Source organism: Heterocephalus glaber, unplaced genomic scaffold (genome assembly GCF_053883595.1).
Source record: "Heterocephalus glaber isolate CG9 unplaced genomic scaffold, H.glaber_assembly_v1.0 deba00001532, whole genome shotgun sequence".
Lineage (NCBI taxonomy): Eukaryota > Metazoa > Chordata > Mammalia > Rodentia > Bathyergidae > Heterocephalus > Heterocephalus glaber.
Window position 1 is genome coordinate 26702146 of NW_028258330.1, and position 18837 is coordinate 26720982.

Genomic DNA, 18837 nt, shown 5'->3' on the forward strand with positions numbered 1-18837 from the left:
ACTGGCATTAATATTGGAGTAGGAAAGCTAAGGGTGTAGCTCAGAGATAGTGCAGGTGCTTAGGATGTGTGATGCCCTGGAGTCAATCTTCAGCACCAAAATAATAATAGGGCCGGGGATTTAGCTCAGTGGTTCCAGCACCTGCCTTGCAATCTCAAGCTCCCGAGTTTGATCCCTGGTACCAAAAAAAAAAAAAAAAAAAAAGATAATAACAATGAGCTTATATGCCAGGCTGCTTTTTTCCTCCTTGTACTGGAGATTAAACCCAAGGCTTTCTCAGTTACATTCTGAGCATCCCCTCCCCTTTTTCTGAGAGTCTGGTTAAAGTGCTAAATTGAACTTGAATTAGCTACCCTTCTGTCCCAGCCTCCCAGAGTACTGGGACTACAAGCCTGTGCTTGGCTAGTCTGGCTAATTACAGAACCCTACTACTACAATGCCTGTACTGAAAGTGATTTGACCAAGGTCAATAGCTAGTAAGTAGTAGAACCATTTCTAGTCAACTGGAATTTAAGCCTATTGACTTCATTGTTTTTCCAGCACTCTTCAATGGGTCTGACTTCAAGGAGATGCAGACTTTCTGTGAATTTTTGCTTCTAACATTTACTTCCTATAAACAACCTTGGGGAAAGCTGTCCCTCCATCCTTTTTTTTTTTTTTTTTTTAAAGCAAAACACTTATTGATAGATTTTAGATACACATAGCGATAACACTCATCATTGTCCTTCCATCCTTACCAGAGGAGTTGTAGCTTGCACATCCATATAGAGAGGTCGCAGCCCTACCTCTGCCTCAGGGGCAGCAGCTGCATCTGTGGGTACAGCCGACTGGGGAGCATCGTCTACAACTGACAAAAAAATAGTACATAGTGGTCAAAGAGTGAATGTAGCTATGGATACAGGGCGTAAGAGCTCAAAGCTGAATGGAGGTGAGATGAGACATTTGGGGATGCTGGGATCGAATCTCAAAGAGAAAAGGCAAGCACACTGTAAAAGACAGTAAGGGGCAGAATCAGGTTCTTGAAGAGGGTCACTGAGAGCAAGGTTCAAATTGTCGTGATGGTAGAGAGAAGCACGCTAAAGGGAAAAGCTATTTAGAAGTAACTGGAGACACAGCAGGTGAGATCGCCTTCAAAGGTGCTGACTGGATGGTCAAAGGCCTCGACCAGCATCTCTTAATAGTTGGCCAAGACAGATCAGAAGGATGAGCCCCCCAGGTTCTGGGGGCGTGCCAAGAAGGATCTGAGCGGCCGATCGGAGAACTGCTGAGAAAGCACGAAGATGCAGGCGAGAAAGGTCAGTGGGTCTGGGAAGCAGGACGGGGCAGGGAGGCTCGGGAATAGTTCAGCGCGTAGCCCCGCCAAGGGGAAATGTCCGCGAGTCCAGGGGAGGGTGGCAGCGGGCCGGACCAGGAGCGTACCACTCAGGCGCAGTCCTCGACTGGGCACCGTGGGCCTCGGCCCCGGAGCCACCGTCACAAACAAAGCCGCCCGCCTCCAACCGGCTCTTAGCAGCATGGTACCAGCAGCTAAACCCACCGCGCAAAGTGGCCGCAGTCTTCGTCCCCAGGCCTCCGGAAGTACTGCCTCGCGCTCCGGAAGTGATCTCTTGGGCCGCGAGCGCCCTCCGGCTCCTTTTCCGTGAGACGTAGAGCTGAACTACAGAGGCCGCGAGCGAGGTGAGGTGGGGCAGCCTGAGCCCGGCGGCCTAGCACGACGTCGGGTTTTCAGCGCGACGAGGGTGGTGGAGTTGGGCTGCGAGCTAATCGGCTTCTTTGATTCTGCTGAAACCTTGGGCGCGCTCCCTGCCCCGCCATGCTCCCGGGCTGGCGGCTAGGCCCGCGTTCCCATATATCCTTCGCACCCCGCAGATGCCGGTGGCCGTGGGTCCCTATGGACAGTCCCAGCCAAGCTGCTTCGACCGCGTAAAGATGGGTTTTGTGATGGGTTGCGCCGTAGGCATGGCAGCTGGGGCGCTCTTCGGCACCTTTTCCTGTCTCAGGTGAGGGTCGGGGGCGGTGATCTCTGGGCTGGATTTACGGAGTTCCTCGAGCAGAACTCCCACAGAGCCTACTTCGTTCCAGGTATCTCGCAGTTTTCTAGCAAGCGAGACTGATTACCTTGCTGTTGTTTAGGAATCTAAGTTTTGGAGGCCGAATGATGTTTTTCTTTTATTTGTTCAGTGACTTTAGGCAAGTTGGAGGCTAAGTTTCCTAACGTATATGTGAGAATGGTAATACCTATTTTTGTAAGAATCAAATCAACGCTTTGCACAAGACTCTGGCACATAGCAAGTGCACATAAGTGGTTATTACTGCTTTTGTTGCTGTTATTTTTCTAATTGCGCATAAAGAAACTTGAGGGTTGGAGATGTTAGCTCAGTGGTACAGTGCTTGCCTAGCTTGCCGAAGGCCTTAGGTTTGATCTCCATACCGAAAAATATATATAGAAGAAATTTGCGGGGCCGGGAATTTAGCTCAGTGGTGCCGCCGCCTGCCTCGCAATCACAAGGACCGGAGTTCCATCCCCGGTACCAAAAAAGAAAAATTTGCACCTGGGTGTGGTGGCGCATGCCTGTAAATCCGGTATTTGGGGAGGCTGAGGAAAGAGGATCACAAGTTGAAGTTCAGCCCGTGCAATTTAATGACTTAGCCAGACCTTATCTCAAAATTTAGAAGGCCGAGTTCTTAGGATTTTAAACGCTGTGCTAGATAGATCCTGTAGTTCTCAAAATAGCTCCCTAAGCCTGCTTCACACTTGCCTCAAAATTGCAGAATTGGGTCTTAAACCCAAGTTCAAAATCATTAACACCAGACCATCTGAAAGACAAATGTAGGCATGCATAGAGAGGCACATGCCTGTAATCTCGGCTACCCTGGAGGCTGAGGCAGGAGGATCAAAGGTTCAGGGCCAGCTGGGCAATTAACATCTCAAAATGAAAAAAGCTGGGTTTTGTAGTGCTCCCGGTTCAACGCCCGTTTGTGTTGGGGGAGGGTGAGGGTGACTGAGCAGCAAAGGAACGAGACTGGATCGTATACAAATAAAAGTGTTTTACCTGCCCATGTACTTCAGTTTCTGATCCCTCCCATCAAATGGAAGGCAGCTATGACATTCATCAGAGTAACCTAAAGATTCTGAAGGATCCTTTTTTACTTACCTCTGGTCGGAAGAAGTAACTTCTGATAAGTAACAAATGATAAAAGGATTACCAAAATTTATTAGTGCTCTGCACAATTTTTTAAAATGCAGGCTGGCAAAGTGAAGTTAAAACTCTTCCCTGTATTTTTGTTCCTGATTGGCCCCATCTTGGTTTCCTCCTCAGGATCGGAATGCGGGGTCGGGAGCTGATGGGCGGCATTGGGAAAACCATGATGCAGAGTGGCGGCACCTTTGGCACATTCATGGCCATCGGAATGGGCATAAGATGCTAACCAGGGCAGTGGTTGCCTACTACATCTACACCTTCCCATCCATCCCAACCCTTGTACTATAATAAAAGTCTTTTCTTCTCATTTTGAGCCTATTATCATCCAGTTTGGCCAAGGATCGTGTGGACAAGTGGGCTAATGAGCAGGAGTCGTCTTACAGCTGGGCTGTTAACCAAGAGAGTAAACTAGAAGGTGCCTGGAACGTTCCATTTACATATTCTAGTAAACTCTGCTCAACTCAACCGAATAAAAGCTTGATGCTATTATGAAAATCACTAAATTGTCTAAATTTCAAGATCACACACTGCAAAAATTGGTTTTAACCTGTCCTTTTCTGAATACTACCTATTGTACATTCTGAGATTGTTCTGGCTTCATCAGAAAAAGTATGCAATTAATTTTGAAACAGACCATATTTGTAGTTTCTCAAGATGCCATCAACTTCCCCAGGCCACACAGGCCTTGGCTGACTTTCACCTGCACTGTCTCTCAAATATTAATCAGAACTTCATAGTCAATGTTACAATTAAGATGAAATACACAAATTTTTGATGAGAGATGTAACAGTAATTAACATACAACCAGAATAGTTATCGCAGCTGTAGACTTTCCAGGCTGGGAAGTTAAGGACCTACACAATTTCACTAAAAATAACCATTTTGAAAAGAAACTAGCCATGTTTTCATCAATAGTCATTTATAAACCATATTTTTCTGTGGTGAAAGGTGTATTTTGAAGTCCTTTTTAAACAGATGAGATTAACTAGCAAAGAACACATTTGGTCTAATTTCCTACAAAGAAAATAAATTAGTTAACTTGAACCTTTCCCCAGATTATACAGATATAAAAGGTTACTATTGCTTGACCAAAATAAAGTTAATAGAATGGTGAGTTAAAATGGTAAAGGCTGCCTGCTCAACTAAAGTAAAAGCTCCAAATCCCTTTAGGCAATTCTGTGTTTGGGAAACCAGTTTGAAAGCAATTTTAGGGGCCTCCAAGCCCCCAGCAAGATGGCCACAAAGCACCAAGAGCTCTAAAATGCCCAGGCTTAACACTTAAGGCCAAATTTTTTTTTGTTCACCCTCAATTTTAATAATTATGTTTAAAAAAAGTACTAAACTGTAGAGTAATACTGTAACAGCATTGACAGGGACAGCTTGAGGGTAGGTTTCTACAGACTGCATATGAAAAATTATTTTCCCAAAGAGCAAGCATTAAAATACTTCTACAAGTCAAAGAAATTAATATATGCTATTCAAGTTTCTATGACTTTAAACCAGTTGATAAATGAAGATTTCCTGTGGCCTTTTTAAGAGAATTTTATTTGGTTCTTACAAAGATTTGTTGCAATATGAAAGTCATTTGTTTGATAGAAATATCAAGCTGTCTTGTCAAACACACTGAAGTAACCCAAAAATATATTTCAGAGCTCACAGAGCTTAAAAAGAGCAAAGATTATATGCAACCAGACAAAACCTATTTCTGCATTTCCTATTCTTCCTCAGACTGCTTAGCTTATCGGACTGTTATCAAACATTTTCAGGAAATGCAGGGATCATTTTGTTTGGAATCTTAAGACACACCAGAACACGTAATATTTACAAAGAAACGTTTACAGATACATTAATTGAAAAGTTACCATCAAGAAATATAATTTTGAATCTCCCTTTCTTGCCAAATGATACCAGAAGATGAGATGCTAACCAAACAGCCCTTTAGCTGACTTGAATTTCCATATACTAAATGTGTATTTTAGAAACCTGCTAAACCATGAGCCAAATATCAACTTAGTGAAATGTAACTGCTGTGTAAAAAGTTCTTCTGAAACATTAAAAACATCATTACATACCTGTCTGCCTTTTTACAGAAAGGATGTTTGTTCCCCTAGAGCTATTCCTATAGATCCTTAATATAATTTTCTACATGAATATTTAAAAAGGCAGAACAAGAGAACAGCTTTGTATACATTGGGATTTGCTAGTTAGGGAGAATGAGCACACTGCATTCCTGTTAACATTTTTATTTTCAAGATAACAGGAACTGTATACAAATGACAGTAGACCCTTGCCTCTTTATTTTTTTATCTAAATAAAAGATAGGATGAATTCTCAAGAAAAAAAAAGCTATGTACATAAGGGACTATATCTTGCTTCATCGTCTACTTGGAACCAGTAGTTGTGTTGCAGTCATAGAATCAGGAAATAGGTTGTGGTAAGTTGGAAGAGGTACATACGCTGCTGTTATCATTTTACCTGTTGAAAGAAACAGATACACTGGGTTTAGCATTGTCACTTAGGTTTAGACCCTTGTAATCCCACAGTAGGAAACAATGAAACTCACCAGCAAACCACCTGCCATGCAATGCATTGACAGCAGCAATAGCTGCAGCAATTGATGGGCACTTCACATACACATTGCCCTAAAGCAGAAAAAATGAATAAAGCTATATATAACACACACATGTTTATTCAACGTGCCTACACAAAAACTACATTAAGGGCTGGGGATTTAGCTCAGTGGTTCTGCCGCCTGCTTTGCAAGCTCAAGGTCCTGAGTTCAATCCCCAGTAGCAAAAAAAAAAAAAAACTACATTAAATATAACCACAAAATGTTTTACGTATTCTAATGTGGATACCTATAATTTTATTGACAAATGATTTATACAGAAAATCTCCAAGTAGTATCTTTTCTCTAAAACTTGTAAGCTAAAATTGAATCAAAACACCTGAGCTTTTCATATTATTTGAAATTGGAAATAGTCTGGGACAAATTTTTAATTAATTTTATTTCAGAGAATTTATCTTGCCAGTATGTTAAAGCTTCTTTCAGAAATAATAATTAATGGGATGCAGGAACCATAATGTGTCTCAAGGGTATGAACAAGACAAAGAGAACTGACTACGTCAACACCATTAATTTTTAAAAAATCAATACCTGAGCAGAATTCTTGTCAACATAAATATGAATAACTCCTCCATGTTTATTACATTCTTCAATCACATCATCCTTAATCTCTGTGTCCCATCCAACTTCTTCTTCTCTGTAAGAAACCATTAAGCTATCTTAAAACACTAGTTGAACTAGCAAAATGTTATTTATATTCCTAAATACCAAGAGTCAGGCATGGTGCCAAACACCTGTAATCCCAGCATTCAGGAGGCAGCAGGATTACCACAAGTTTAAGGCCAGCCTAAACTCACAGTGAAACCCTGTTTCAAAGAACAAAAGCATTTAATAATACTCTTTGGATTTTAAAAAATTAGCTATATTAACACATTTAGAGTGGTAGGAGAAAGACACTGCTTCTAGTGGGGCATGGTCATGAACGCCTCTAATCCTAGCACTGTGAGCTTGAGTGCCTGAAATACACAGCGAGTTCAAGGCCAGCCTGAACTACATATAATGAGGCCTGTCTAACACCTCCACCCCAAATCCTAGGTTCTGTTGCTGTGGTAAACTATGAACTAATATTTAAAAAAAAAAAAAATCATGTTAGCACATGCCTGTAGCACTCTGGGAACTGAAATAAAAGGATCACAAGAGTGAGATCAGCCTGGGCAATTCAGTGAAACCATGTCACACACGCAAAAAAAAAGGACTGGGGATTTAGCTCAGTGGTTCCAGCGCCTGCCTCACAAGCCCAAGGATCTGAGTTCAATCCCTGGTACCAAAAAATAAAAAATAAAAAGAGACATGCAGTTTTTGGGTGGGTAGGCTGGCCTCAAACTTGCACTCCTCCTGCCTCAGCCTCACAAGTGCTAGGATTACAGGTGTGTGCTACAATGCCCAGCAGGCATGCAGTTTAGTGTGAAGGTCACAGGTCACACAAATAGCATGCTGTTAATTTTAATTGTTAAAGTCAATGTATAAAACATAATTTATCAAAGTCAACCAAACAGAACCCACTGTACATCAAGATTTGATTTATGTATTTCTTTTTCTTTTGTGGTACTAGGGACTGAAACTATGGTGTTCCAAATGTACTATGTCCCTAGCCTTTTATATAGGGTCTCACTAAATTGTTAAGCTGGCTAGGCTGGGTTCAAACTTGAAATACTCCTCATACTCCCAGACTGGGATTATAGGCATGTACCCCTATACCTGGGTTGACTTCTTATATTTTAAATTACCAATAAAAATCAACGAGTAATGAGTGGAGCTTGAAATAAATGGTGTTCTAATCACTACCTAGTAAATGGAAGCAGTAGAGCATACGCTTAAGCATGCACAAAGCAGTGAGTTCTATCCACAGCACCAAACAAACCAATATACATAAAAATTCACACCATCCATTAATGAAAGAAAAACGTAAAATATCCTCTTCTAGCATTAGGCAAAGAAATTTTAAATTTCAATGACTAAAGCAAATGAGAAGGTAAAGTGGCAATGGAAATAAAACACTGCAAACTTTACAGAAAACTTAGAAATTGGAGGGATAGGAGAGGAAGGAGAAATAAAAGATGTGAGAGATATATATCTCAACTCCCCATGATGAATGTAATCATTAGGTACTAATATAAAAATTTTTAAAAAGGACTGGGGATTTAGCTCAGTGGTTTTGGCTGTCTGCTGTGCAAGCACAAGGACCCGAGTTCAATCCCCGGTACCAAAAAAAAAATTTTTTTTAAAGCTAAATACTTAGAAATTTGTATACAGGCCCAGGGATTTAGCTCTGCCCCTTGAGTTCAAAGAGAGCCTAGCCTACAGAGAGTTTTAAGCCCTGCCTGAACTGTATGTAGAGTGAGACACTGCCTCAAAAAACAAAACAAACCAGGCCTGGGATTTAGCTCAGTGGTTCTGCTGCCTGCCTTGCAAGCGCAAGGTCCCACATTCAATCCCCAGTCGTCCCCCCCCAAAACAAAGCAAAGCAAAAATGGAAAAAAGAAAACCTATATATATAACATACAATCTCAGGTTTTAGCTCAATTCCAATTGAACAAATGTATCCAAAAAAACAAAAACAAAACTAGCAGTATGCATAAAACTTATACTAACATCCTCAAAATTGCTGCACTGCTGCAATGATAAAGTATATCCTAAATGTTAATATTAAGGCTTTCACAATATGCTCTTTTAAACTTGACAAAGCATACTCACGTTTGGGGATTAAACATGTTAGAGAGTTGGAAACACTGTGTTGCAAGGGGTTGCACAGAGGCAGCTGCAGCTAAAGCTGAAGCTAAAAAAGATTGAAGAGAAATTAGTTTCATGGAAAATGTTATGAGTGTCCCTCATAATAATTAACAACTCAAAAAATTCTATCCCAGTGAGTGTGGGGATGTCACTTCATCAATTTATCTTCTCTAGATAGTATCTAATTTCACTAAGCTACCTTCTGAAATAATATTCTGTTAAGGATGACTATACTTTATATCATCTCTAGAAACAATGAACACTAAGCAAATAATTACTATATTGCTTAGTAAATAAAGACAAGGAAAAAAAGGCTGTACAGGTTTAGTAGAGGTAATTTTTTTCCTCCTCAAATATTTTCATTTAGTAATTGGGGGAAATTCAGATGCAGATTATACTCAATTTTAACTGCCAAAAAACTGAGGCAATTCTTTACTGAAGAAACATTCAAAAATTTGCAAGTAGTGCTTATATAAGGGAGTTTAAATTTCTGATTTGTAGCAATTAAGTTAAAACAAAAATCTCAATACATAACCCAGAAAGACAGGATAAAATCAAAGACTAGGACTGATAGGTTATATCAAAATGAGGGAGATGATAAAAATACAATGCTTTAAAATGATAAATCAATACCCATCTGTACTTCTTAGGTTTCTGCCCACGGGTCTATACTTTCTTTTAAATACAAAAATAACCCTTAATCAAATCAGGTTTTAAAAGTAAGATTCATAAAATCAAACAAGGGCTGGGGATTTAGCTCAGTGGTTTTGCTGCCTGCTGCGCAAGCACAAGGACCTGAGTTCAATCCCTGGTATCAAAAAAAAAAAAAAAAAAAACACCACATAAAACCAAACCTGTAAGAATTCACTTCATCAGAAAATAAGCCCTACATTAATGTAAAAAAATATTAAAACACCTGGGCCCTCAGAAATTAGGCCCTATATTAAATTAATGGTGGACTGTGTCTATATTACAAGTTTAAAATTACTAAAACACCTGGGGGCACACTACTGTATGCCTGTAATCCAGGTAAGGAGGCTTGAACCAGAAGGATCTCAAATTCAAGCCCAGTCACAAAGCAAAGCAATATCTGAGAATAAAAGTGATAAAAAGAACATGTATCTAGATATCCAGTATCAACCACTGTAATTTAAATGTTTAACACTGTAAAACTGAAATTTAAAACACACACATAAAATTAGAGAACTTTCCAAGAGTTGCTCTAATGCTTTTATATGTGATTTGCAAAAATAAAACCAGTAGCTGTTACATAACTCACCGTTATCATATTATCTGACCAAATTTCATTCCATTGCATAACAACAAACAAAGCTAAGGATAAAACAATGCATTAACAAATTATGATAATTAAAATGAACGATCACCTGAGGAAGTATGACAAATATTCCATTGAACATAATAAGACGGTGCATGAAATATATCAGAAAAGAATGACTTTCTGATAGAATTACAAATGCTTTGCTTATCTTAAGAAGCTTACTTCTTATTTCGTTCAATGAACAAGTATTTTTTACATAAAGCTTTGTTTCAAATTAAAAAATGGTGAAATTGATATTAAATTCTATTGGGAGAAAGTTAAAAAAAATTCATCAGAGCAGTTGGGCACAATGGTGCACATCTGTGGTCTCAGCTGCTCCAGAGATGGAGGAAGAAACATCACATGAGCTCGAGTTCAACACAAGACCAGGCAATATAACTAAGAAAAAACTGAAGATCAATCTGTGTAGGTTATCATAAAACAAATACAAGAGTGCTTGGTAAAACCAGAAGGTCTTAGTGAAACAACTAAGGGAGACTTTATTTTTCTATTTCTAAAATTTATTGTATAATAGTACAAATTATGAATACTAAAACAATGAATATACTAAAAATTCAGAGTACAACTGTCTCATTTGCTGGAAAAGTTAAAATTATGTATTTAATTCTTCATCAAGAACAAGTTAGAACCATTTCATATAGAACCATTTCTCTATACAACTTTACATATATCATTTAAAATGTTGCCAAACTTCAGCAGGAAAACATTTTTTCTGCCAAACGCAGAGATTTACTTATTAAAAACAAGAAATCATAGGCTACTTGTATGAAAAGTTTCAATGTGCATGCAATTATGTCTAAATACACCTCTTCTCATGGCTTGATACTGACTTATGTGAATTACTGACAGTACCATTCATAACAAAAATTCAGTTTTTCCTGGATTCCTAACCTGATAAAAGTGCATTCAGGTTATTGTATGTCCTGAAAGACATGTTTACTAAAATTATAAATGAAGTACTTCATCTCTTTACTTTTATAAACTTCATTAACACTTAGAATTGATATGCACAAAGCATACAAAGCTAAGGTGGGTTTTTTTGGGGGGAGGTATGGGGCCCTGGGATAGTGCTAGTCTGGTGCTAGGCTAGGACTCTACCACTGAGCTACACCCTCAGGCCAAGGCTGAAAATTTTAAACAAGCTAAAGCTAAAGCATAGGCATTTTAATCTTCCTTATCCATCAGTAAATTGTATTAAATCTTCTCAACTATAAGCCTTACTATATATATGTACATACTACATACATATATATTATGTATACCACTGTGTCATTCTGACAAGATAAATACAAAATACTATACCAAATGATACAGGCAACTAAATCTTACTGCATTTAATTTTATTTCAAAGACAAAACAAAACCCAATTCAACTCACCTTCAGTCTGTTGGGAAAGTCGTGTTTGCAAATCTATAACAAAAGAGAATTCTACAGCTCAGTGCAGGAACAATGAAGAGCCTCAACTAACAGGGTAAATGTCAGGAAAGCATTAATAAAAGAGGACTACCGCAACAGGGTTTATAAAGATAAACTTAGCAAAACCTGGCAGCAAAACCTCCTTCCCCATTCCTCATTGACAAGGTTTTGGGGCGTTTTTTCCCCTTTCACCCTAGGAAACTAATGTGTTCTTCCTACTACTATTATTTCATTATCTCAAATGCATTCTATTACACTATTCTTCAGCTGGAAATAATGGGAAATGGGGAAAGGGGAGCACACCGGTCAGATAATGTGTGAAAAACCCTGATCTTGAGAATTCAATTCCAAGTACTTAGAGAATTCAAGCATTTACTTTTTAAAATCAGTGGCAGTAAGCATTTTATACTTTAAAAAGTATGAACACCACAATAGTATGAATCAAAAAAGGCTGTAAAGATCTTCCAATGTAAAATGAACATCATTGGAAAAAGTATTTCTCCAAAACATACTTTTAAAAAAGTGCTTATAACATTTAACTTGTCATGTCTAGTAGAGAAAGTGACAATTTGAGTAGCAGTAGTTTCTTGACCTACTCTGAAAATTCAGTAAGGCAAAAGTGAGAATTATGGAGTTTATTATAATCTATATAATACATGAGAAATATAAACATCTTGTTACTCTGATTTTCATTGAAATGTGATTCAACTGGTTTTCTTTCTGGGGATGAAAATGACCGTAAAATATGGGCAAAATGCAAAGGGATCTGTAGCCCAAGTTGTACTGGGATATAATACCTGGGTTCTAGGTGCTCAAAATTGGCATCTCAAGGAGCTGAAGAAATATAACTGATGTATACTGAAGGAACTTGAAGATATGACCATAGGTACAGAGTCAAAAAACTTTTAAATAACACAACTGACTTTTTTTCCTAAAATGGGAAAAAATGTATAGATATCAGAAATCCATGCTATTAAGTATAAATAAATCCCAATCAACTTAAATGATTTTCTAGGCCATTTCTGACAATTAGGAAACAAAGCATGGGTTTCATAGGTTCTAATTTATCTTAGCAAAGGCCAATTAAGTGAAAATAACCAGGGATTTAGCTCAGTGGTTCCGCCGCCTGCCTTGCAAGCACAAGGTCCCGAGTTTAATCCCCAGTACCAAAAAAAAAAAAAAGCTCAAAGAATAAATACAGATGTAGTGATGACCAAAGAGTAGTTTCATAACAACAAGTATAAGGACTTGGGGACTAGAGCCTCTATCACAGTAAACACACAGCAATTTAATGAGTTATGGGTAAAGTCTTCTGTTTTTTCTTATGTGATACTGGGGAATGAACCCAGGACCTTCTTAACTAAGATACATCTGTGACCCTCTTTAACATTTCATTTTGAGACAGGATTTCCCTAAGTTGCTAAATTGCCCGGGGCTGGCCTCAAACTTGCAATACTCCTACCTCAGCCAACCAGAATGGGTGGGTGGGGAGGGTACATGAGGTGGCCCTATGTGTAAAAGTTCTAATGATTAGCATTCTGGACAGAAATATACACTTAAAAATATTTCCACAAAAATTAAGTGTCAGGATTCACTAAGGAGAATTCATGAGAAATGTAAAACAACAAGCAATGTTTAAAATTATCTCAATAAAAAACACTAATAGAGAACTTGTATATAATCTACTATAGAAAGTAGTGGCTATATCCAGAGATCCATATGGATTTTTAGAATTTCAGTTATTGCAACCAGTGAAATTTAATACAAACTATATTGATTGTCTGGGGAGCTACCATCACAAATTGTACGAAAAATAACGTGATGGAGATGACAGTGCCTGACACTGAAAATATCTGAAGATATTTGAATAACAATATACTTAATATCAGAAGTACAACATTGTTTTAAAAATGACTCATATCACTGTATCAATTCAAATTTTTTTCACTATCCCCTAGTGAAATAGCCACAATCAAACATTTTCCAAATTATCAAGTAACGACCTGAGCAATAAAAAGCAATAGAGGGGGCCGGGGATCTAGCTCAATGGTGCCATCACCTGCCTCGCAAGCTCAAAGTCCCAAGCTCAATCCCCTGTACCAAAAAAACAAAAAAAAACAATGCAATTCAGGGAGACAGTTTTCAGATAAAATAGCTTTCAAACCGTAAGAAGGTATGGTATGTTTCTGGAAGAGATGAATTTACTTGATTATCTTCAATCACACCAAGTGAAATACAATGACAATTACTTCACTGTAAAGAATTAAATGGCTAATACTTATTTTAAAAGTCAACTATTAATAATTTTATATTTAAACCAAATGGGGATATACTTGGGAACTTATCAAATAACTTCTGCTCAATATAAAAATCCCTCAACAATTAGGATTTACTTTTTTTTAGATAGAGTCTTGCTATGTAGTTCAGGGTGGCCTTGAACTCACTATGTAGCCCAGGCTGGCCTCAAACTCACGGCAATTCTCCTGTCTCAGTCTCCTACGCGCTGGGATTATAGGCACATGCCACCACACCCAGCAAACAGTTAACCATTTTTGCCTCTTAAGAATACACTGGCATAGCTGTCATGAATTCTAAAAAATAACTACATTATCATTTTTCAATGTAAATTATACAACTCGGTAAGAATAAGAAAAGACCAAAAGAGGGTCTCTAAATGCACATGCATATTTTAGATATCCATTAAGGGTAAACAATGAAAGATACCTGTCTCTTTAATAAAAGGATAATTCTACCCTTTAATTAGATGAACTTTGCATCTAAATCAACATCATGAAATAATCCCATTTTTAATATATTTAGATTATGATAGTCTTTATGTAATTCTCAACAACTCTCTCCCTTTGTTTTTTTCGGTTTTTTTGAAACAGTCTCAGTCTTTATTACAAGCTGGCTTCAAACTCAAAGCAATCCTGCCTCAGCCTCCAAGGGTCAGGATTACAGGTGTGGGCTACCATGCCCAGCTTGTCTCCCTTTGTAAATACATTAAAGGACCAATACTATTTTAAATAGAAGTTACCACACTCTCTTGGGATAAAGTTTCCTATCACCCCAGGTTGAAAATACAAATGATTCTCACATGTTCTAAAAGTGGTACCTTTTTTTTTTCCTTGGGTACCGGGGATCGAACTCTGGACCTTGCGCTTTCGAGTCAGGCGCCGGAACCACTGAGCTAAATCCCCAGACCCTAAAAGTGGTATCTTTGACATTTCAAAATTAAATCCTATACTAGCCCTGAGATTTAGGTCAAGATTCATAAAGTCAAACTTTGGATAATTCAACTACAAAAGAGGGAAACTTTCATGAACTACACCCCTTCTTAAGTCTAATAAATTGTCTCCCTTCTTTGTCCAAAAACTTAATTCCCAGATCAACCTCATACATACTGTTAAAAGAGTTTTAGCTACTCTTGCTATAGCAACTGTTTTAAATAAAGCTTGATTTAAAGATACATCAGTATTTTTTTTCCCCATTAAGTTTACTGGTAATACATCAGTATTTTCTGAACATAAACATTACCACAAAAAAGTTTTTCTTTCATACAGTATTAGGAGTAAAATGTAGTAAGATTTAAATTTACAATTTCAACTGGGGTATAGGTTAAAAAATACTGACAGCTTATTCTGATCACTGGAGACTGCTATCCTAAATCTATTACTTCCTTTCATGAACATATATGCTAAAAGTACTTGATGAATTGAATTCTCAGTTAGTCCTTTGAAATGCAAAAATTTGGGAAATTTTCGAATTAGATGAAAAAAATGATTTAAAATTAGAAAAGATTCAATTCCTACCTGCCACAGCACCAAATGCCAAAGAGCCACTCATTTGTAAAGCTTGCTGTGCAGCTGGTGGAATCTGCAAACCAGTACCTGTAAAAGAATAGATTTTTAAGAGAAAGTTTCCTGGGTAGGCACTACCAGTTATCATACTGAAACAAACTGTACAGAATAATTTGTACTGCCTACAAATAATTTATCCCTAAACATGGTGATGTAAGTATACAGAGTAAAAATCCTAAAACTTTGTGTTTCTGGTGGTGGTGAGGGGAACAGTACTGGGACTGAACTTGCCCTTCACCCTGAGCAACATCTCCATCCCTTTTTTGGCAGGGGTGGGGGGTGGGGGTGGGGTGGGGTGGTGGGGTGGGGTGGGGTGGGGGATCAAACTCAGGACCTTGTGCTTGCAAGGCAAGTGGCAGCACCACTGAGTTAAATCCCTGATCCTCCATTACTTTTTTAATTTGAAGATGGTCTTGCTAAGTCATTAAATTGCCCAGACTGTACTGAAACTTCCAATTTTCCTACCTAAGCCGTCCAGAGTGCTGGGATTACAGATCTGTGTTACCATGTCCGGCTTAGCCAGAAATCCTAAAAACATATTTATGGCATTTTAAATGCGTCATCATATACTATATTACAACTTCAGTGCATGAAACTTCATTTATGAAACTATGTGCTGCCCCCCAAACACAACATCAATCTCAAATTAAGAACAGTACTTTTTAGGCAGGGATTTAGCTCAGTGGTGCTGCAATTGCCTGGCAAGCAGAAGGTCCTGAATTCAATTCCCAATACAAAAAAAAAAATTTTTTTTAACCTGGTGTGGTAGAGCATGCCTGTAATCCCAACACTCAGAAGGCCGAGGCAGGAGAATTACTTTGAATTCAAGGCCAGCCTGAACTACACAGCAAGATACAACAACCCTCACCCCTACCCCCGCCAAGAGTATTTTTCCACTTGTTTTTCTGCACTACTAGGGATTGAAACTAAGATGCTCTATCACTGAGCTATCCATACCCAACTTGTTTTATTTGTAACTTTTGAGACATTTTTTGACAAGTTTCCCAGACGGGCCTAGAGTCTGTGATCCTCCTGGTTCGCCTAAGTAGCTAAGATTACAGATGTATAGTACACTACCTAGCCACCTACAATGTATTATAATAGTAGGAAAAACTTACCTTCTGCAAGTCTAGCCATTAATTGGAGACGACCAGTTGTTCCCAAGTCAATTCCAGTCCTTTCCAGTTCATCACTGTCCAAAAATGAACTAGCACTAGAAGCATCTGTACGTTCAGTAACATGACCAACTTTCATTGGCCTTCCTGCTAGTTCAAATCCATTAAGCTGTTCCAAAGCCTTCTTGGCACATTCTGAGTCAGAAAACTAATGGGAAGAGAAGGGGTTTAAAATTTATTATTTATATACACACACCCCTACAGTAAAAATATTTACATCTTAAGTCTATTATACTCAGTAATAACCAATGAGTGGATTAAAGGTACAACTCTGAAGATATAAGCAACAAATACAAAATCAGACTACAAACTCATGTAAATTAAAATCTGTTGGGTAGTTGTTTATGCAAATAGAATTCAAAATCCACTTCACAGCTAAAATCTTTTATCAGGATGCTTAAAAATAATTGCTATTGCTGGATATGTAGCTCAGTGGTTCCACCGCCTGCCTTCCAAGTGCAAGGTCCCAAGTATGATCCTCAGTATTAATATTGGAGTAAATGTAGTAATTAGCCATAATGGCTACAAAGCTTGTTTTGTTTTGTTTTTGTTTTGGTACCGGAGATCGAACTCCGGTCCTTGCACTTGCAAGGCAGGTGGCAGAACCACTAAGCTAAATCCCCGGCCCTGTTTTGTTTTGGCAGTACCAGGGATCGAACTCAGGACCTTGTGCTTTCAAGGCAGGCAGCGGGACCACTGAGCTCAATCCCTGACCATATATAGTCTACTTTACAAAAAACACTATGTTGAGGTATAGTTTGTTTAACATGCTTTTGGTAAAATGGCATTCTAATAAGTACTAACCCACTAACAAAATATAATCTGAATACTCTAATACTTTAGAAAAAAGAAGAAAACCATACTGATGTTATTAAAAACAAAATGTTAGGGCCAGGGATTTAGCTCAGTGGTTCCTCCGCCTGCCTCGCAAGCACAAGGTCCTGAGTTCAATCCCTGATATCGCAAAAAAAAAAAGTAAAAACAAAACGTTGGGTGAGTTACATTTTTTTAAAGACCTTTTCTCCTTTCACCAGTACTCTTATGGCAAAAGCCCAATGATTAATAATCATCTCCAACTTGCCAGGGATTTAGCTCAGTGGTTCTGCCACCTGCCTGACAAGCGCAAGGTCCCGAGTTCGATCACCAGTACAAAAAAAAACCCTCTCCAACTCAAAATAGATTATCACCACAGCAACAGGGTTACCTTTTATTGAATTCTGTTACACAACAGTTGTGATATTCTATTCAATTACAATAGAAATCTTTTTTTTTTTTAAACTTTAACATCATCTTGCTAGTCACTAGGATGCACAGGTAGGGCTTGAAATTGTGCCACCATGACTACCTAGAATCTTTCATTTTGTTAAAAAATGTGCCATTAAGGAAGTGAGAAAATGAAGTGAAACTTTTAATTATGTGAAATGCTAGCTAATAAAATTGACCATATAGCTGGGCATGGTGGTGCACACCTATAGCTCCAGGAAAAGGGAGGCTGAGGCACGAAGATCACTGCCAGTTTGAGGCCAGGCTGAGCCACATAGTGCATTCCAAAGGCTGGCCTGAACTGGATTGCAAGACTGTGACTCAAAAGCAACAAAAAGAAAATTGACCACATATTAATACTGGATGTACAGGAAAACGGCTAAACAGTTTTCAAATTTAGTAAATATTACCACTTAGTAAAATGAGTAAACTGGGCATAGTGCCACATACCTGTAATCCCAGCGCTCATGAGGCTGAGGCTTGGGCTACACAGTGAGTTCCAGGACAGCCTGAGCTACATAGAAAAACCCTGTCACTTGAGACACCCTTGGCCAAACAAAAATTGAAAGAAATAAAATTGAAAGAAATAAAATGGGTACTATCATTATCAGCCAGGTAAATCACTTGAACATTAACCCGGCCTCCCTCCCTACAATCAGTAACAAAGTTTGCTTAGATCAAATTTTTTTTTATCAAAATAGATCAAATTTGGGCCGGGGATTTAGCTCAGTGGTTTCGGCCCCTGCTGGGCAAGCGCAAGGACCAGAGTTCGATCCCCAGTACCAAAAATAAAAAGATCAAATTTTATACAATGTTATTTATGGCAATTACTTACTGTAATGAATCCATATCCCTTAGATCGACCTGTTTCACTATCCATCATGAGCTGGATACTTTCGATCTGAAATTGAAAGACTTAATTATACCTAAGTCAAAAGGAAAATGTAAAAGTATTTTACTCTACGAGATATGGTTTCACAAATATAGAAAACCCTTCTCCCTGGCCGGGGTTTTAGCTCAGTGGTTCTGCCACCTGCCTTGCAAGCCCAAGGACCCGAGTTCGATCCCCAGTACCCAAAAAAAAGAAAAGAAAGAAAACCCTTCTCCCTTTACAAAGACTTACAACTTCATCCAAAAACACTTCTAAAGGCTATAAAACTTCCAAAAGCATGAAGTTATACCCTGAAGTCAGGAAAAAAAAACCAATTGAACTAAGAAAAGGAAA

The 18837-nt window shown here is 38.4% G+C and overlaps 3 protein-coding genes across 10 annotated transcripts in view; 1 reads left to right on the top strand and 2 right to left on the bottom strand.

Annotated features, from left to right (window-relative positions):
* The window catches only part of Nfs1 (NFS1 cysteine desulfurase), a 27340-nt gene extending 25642 nt beyond the window's left edge, over positions 1 to 1698 (bottom strand). For 3 of the 5 annotated variants that reach the window (XM_004867862.4, XM_004867863.4, XM_004867864.4), the window contains exons 1-2: positions 1420 to 1570; positions 738 to 847 (exon numbers count right to left, since the gene is read on the bottom strand). In XM_004867862.4, coding sequence (XP_004867919.1) covers positions 738 to 847; positions 1420 to 1516 — 207 coding nt within the window. In that variant the 5' untranslated portion in view covers positions 1517 to 1570. Of the gene's footprint in view, positions 1 to 737; positions 848 to 1419 lie in introns of all 5 variants that reach the window. The other 2 variants (XM_087188957.1, XM_087188956.1) reach the window with 1 other exon arrangement.
* On the top strand, positions 1500 to 3510 carry Romo1 (reactive oxygen species modulator 1). The gene is made up of 3 exons (XM_004867865.3): positions 1500 to 1677; positions 1870 to 2000; positions 3321 to 3510. Exons 2-3 carry the CDS (start codon positions 1870 to 1872, stop codon positions 3427 to 3429), a joined length of 240 nt encoding a protein of 79 aa, XP_004867922.1. The 5' UTR covers positions 1500 to 1677; the 3' UTR covers positions 3430 to 3510.
* A 1220-nt stretch (positions 3511 to 4730) lies between these two features.
* Positions 4731 to 18837, bottom strand: part of Rbm39 (RNA binding motif protein 39) — a 34255-nt gene continuing 20148 nt past the window's right edge. For 2 of the 4 annotated variants that reach the window (XM_087188955.1, XM_004867861.4), the window contains exons 10-17: positions 18448 to 18513; positions 16293 to 16497; positions 15127 to 15204; positions 11276 to 11308; positions 8524 to 8605; positions 6361 to 6466; positions 5767 to 5845; positions 4731 to 5678 (exon numbers count right to left, since the gene is read on the bottom strand). In XM_087188955.1, the coding sequence (XP_087045081.1) occupies positions 5578 to 5678; positions 5767 to 5845; positions 6361 to 6466; positions 8524 to 8605; positions 11276 to 11308; positions 15127 to 15204; positions 16293 to 16497; positions 18448 to 18513 (750 nt within the window). In that variant the 3' untranslated portion in view covers positions 4731 to 5577. Of the gene's footprint in view, positions 5679 to 5766; positions 5846 to 6360; positions 6467 to 8523; positions 8606 to 11275; positions 11327 to 15126; positions 15205 to 16292; positions 16498 to 18447; positions 18514 to 18837 lie in introns of all 4 variants that reach the window. The other 2 variants (XM_021246832.2, XM_004867860.4) reach the window with 1 other exon arrangement.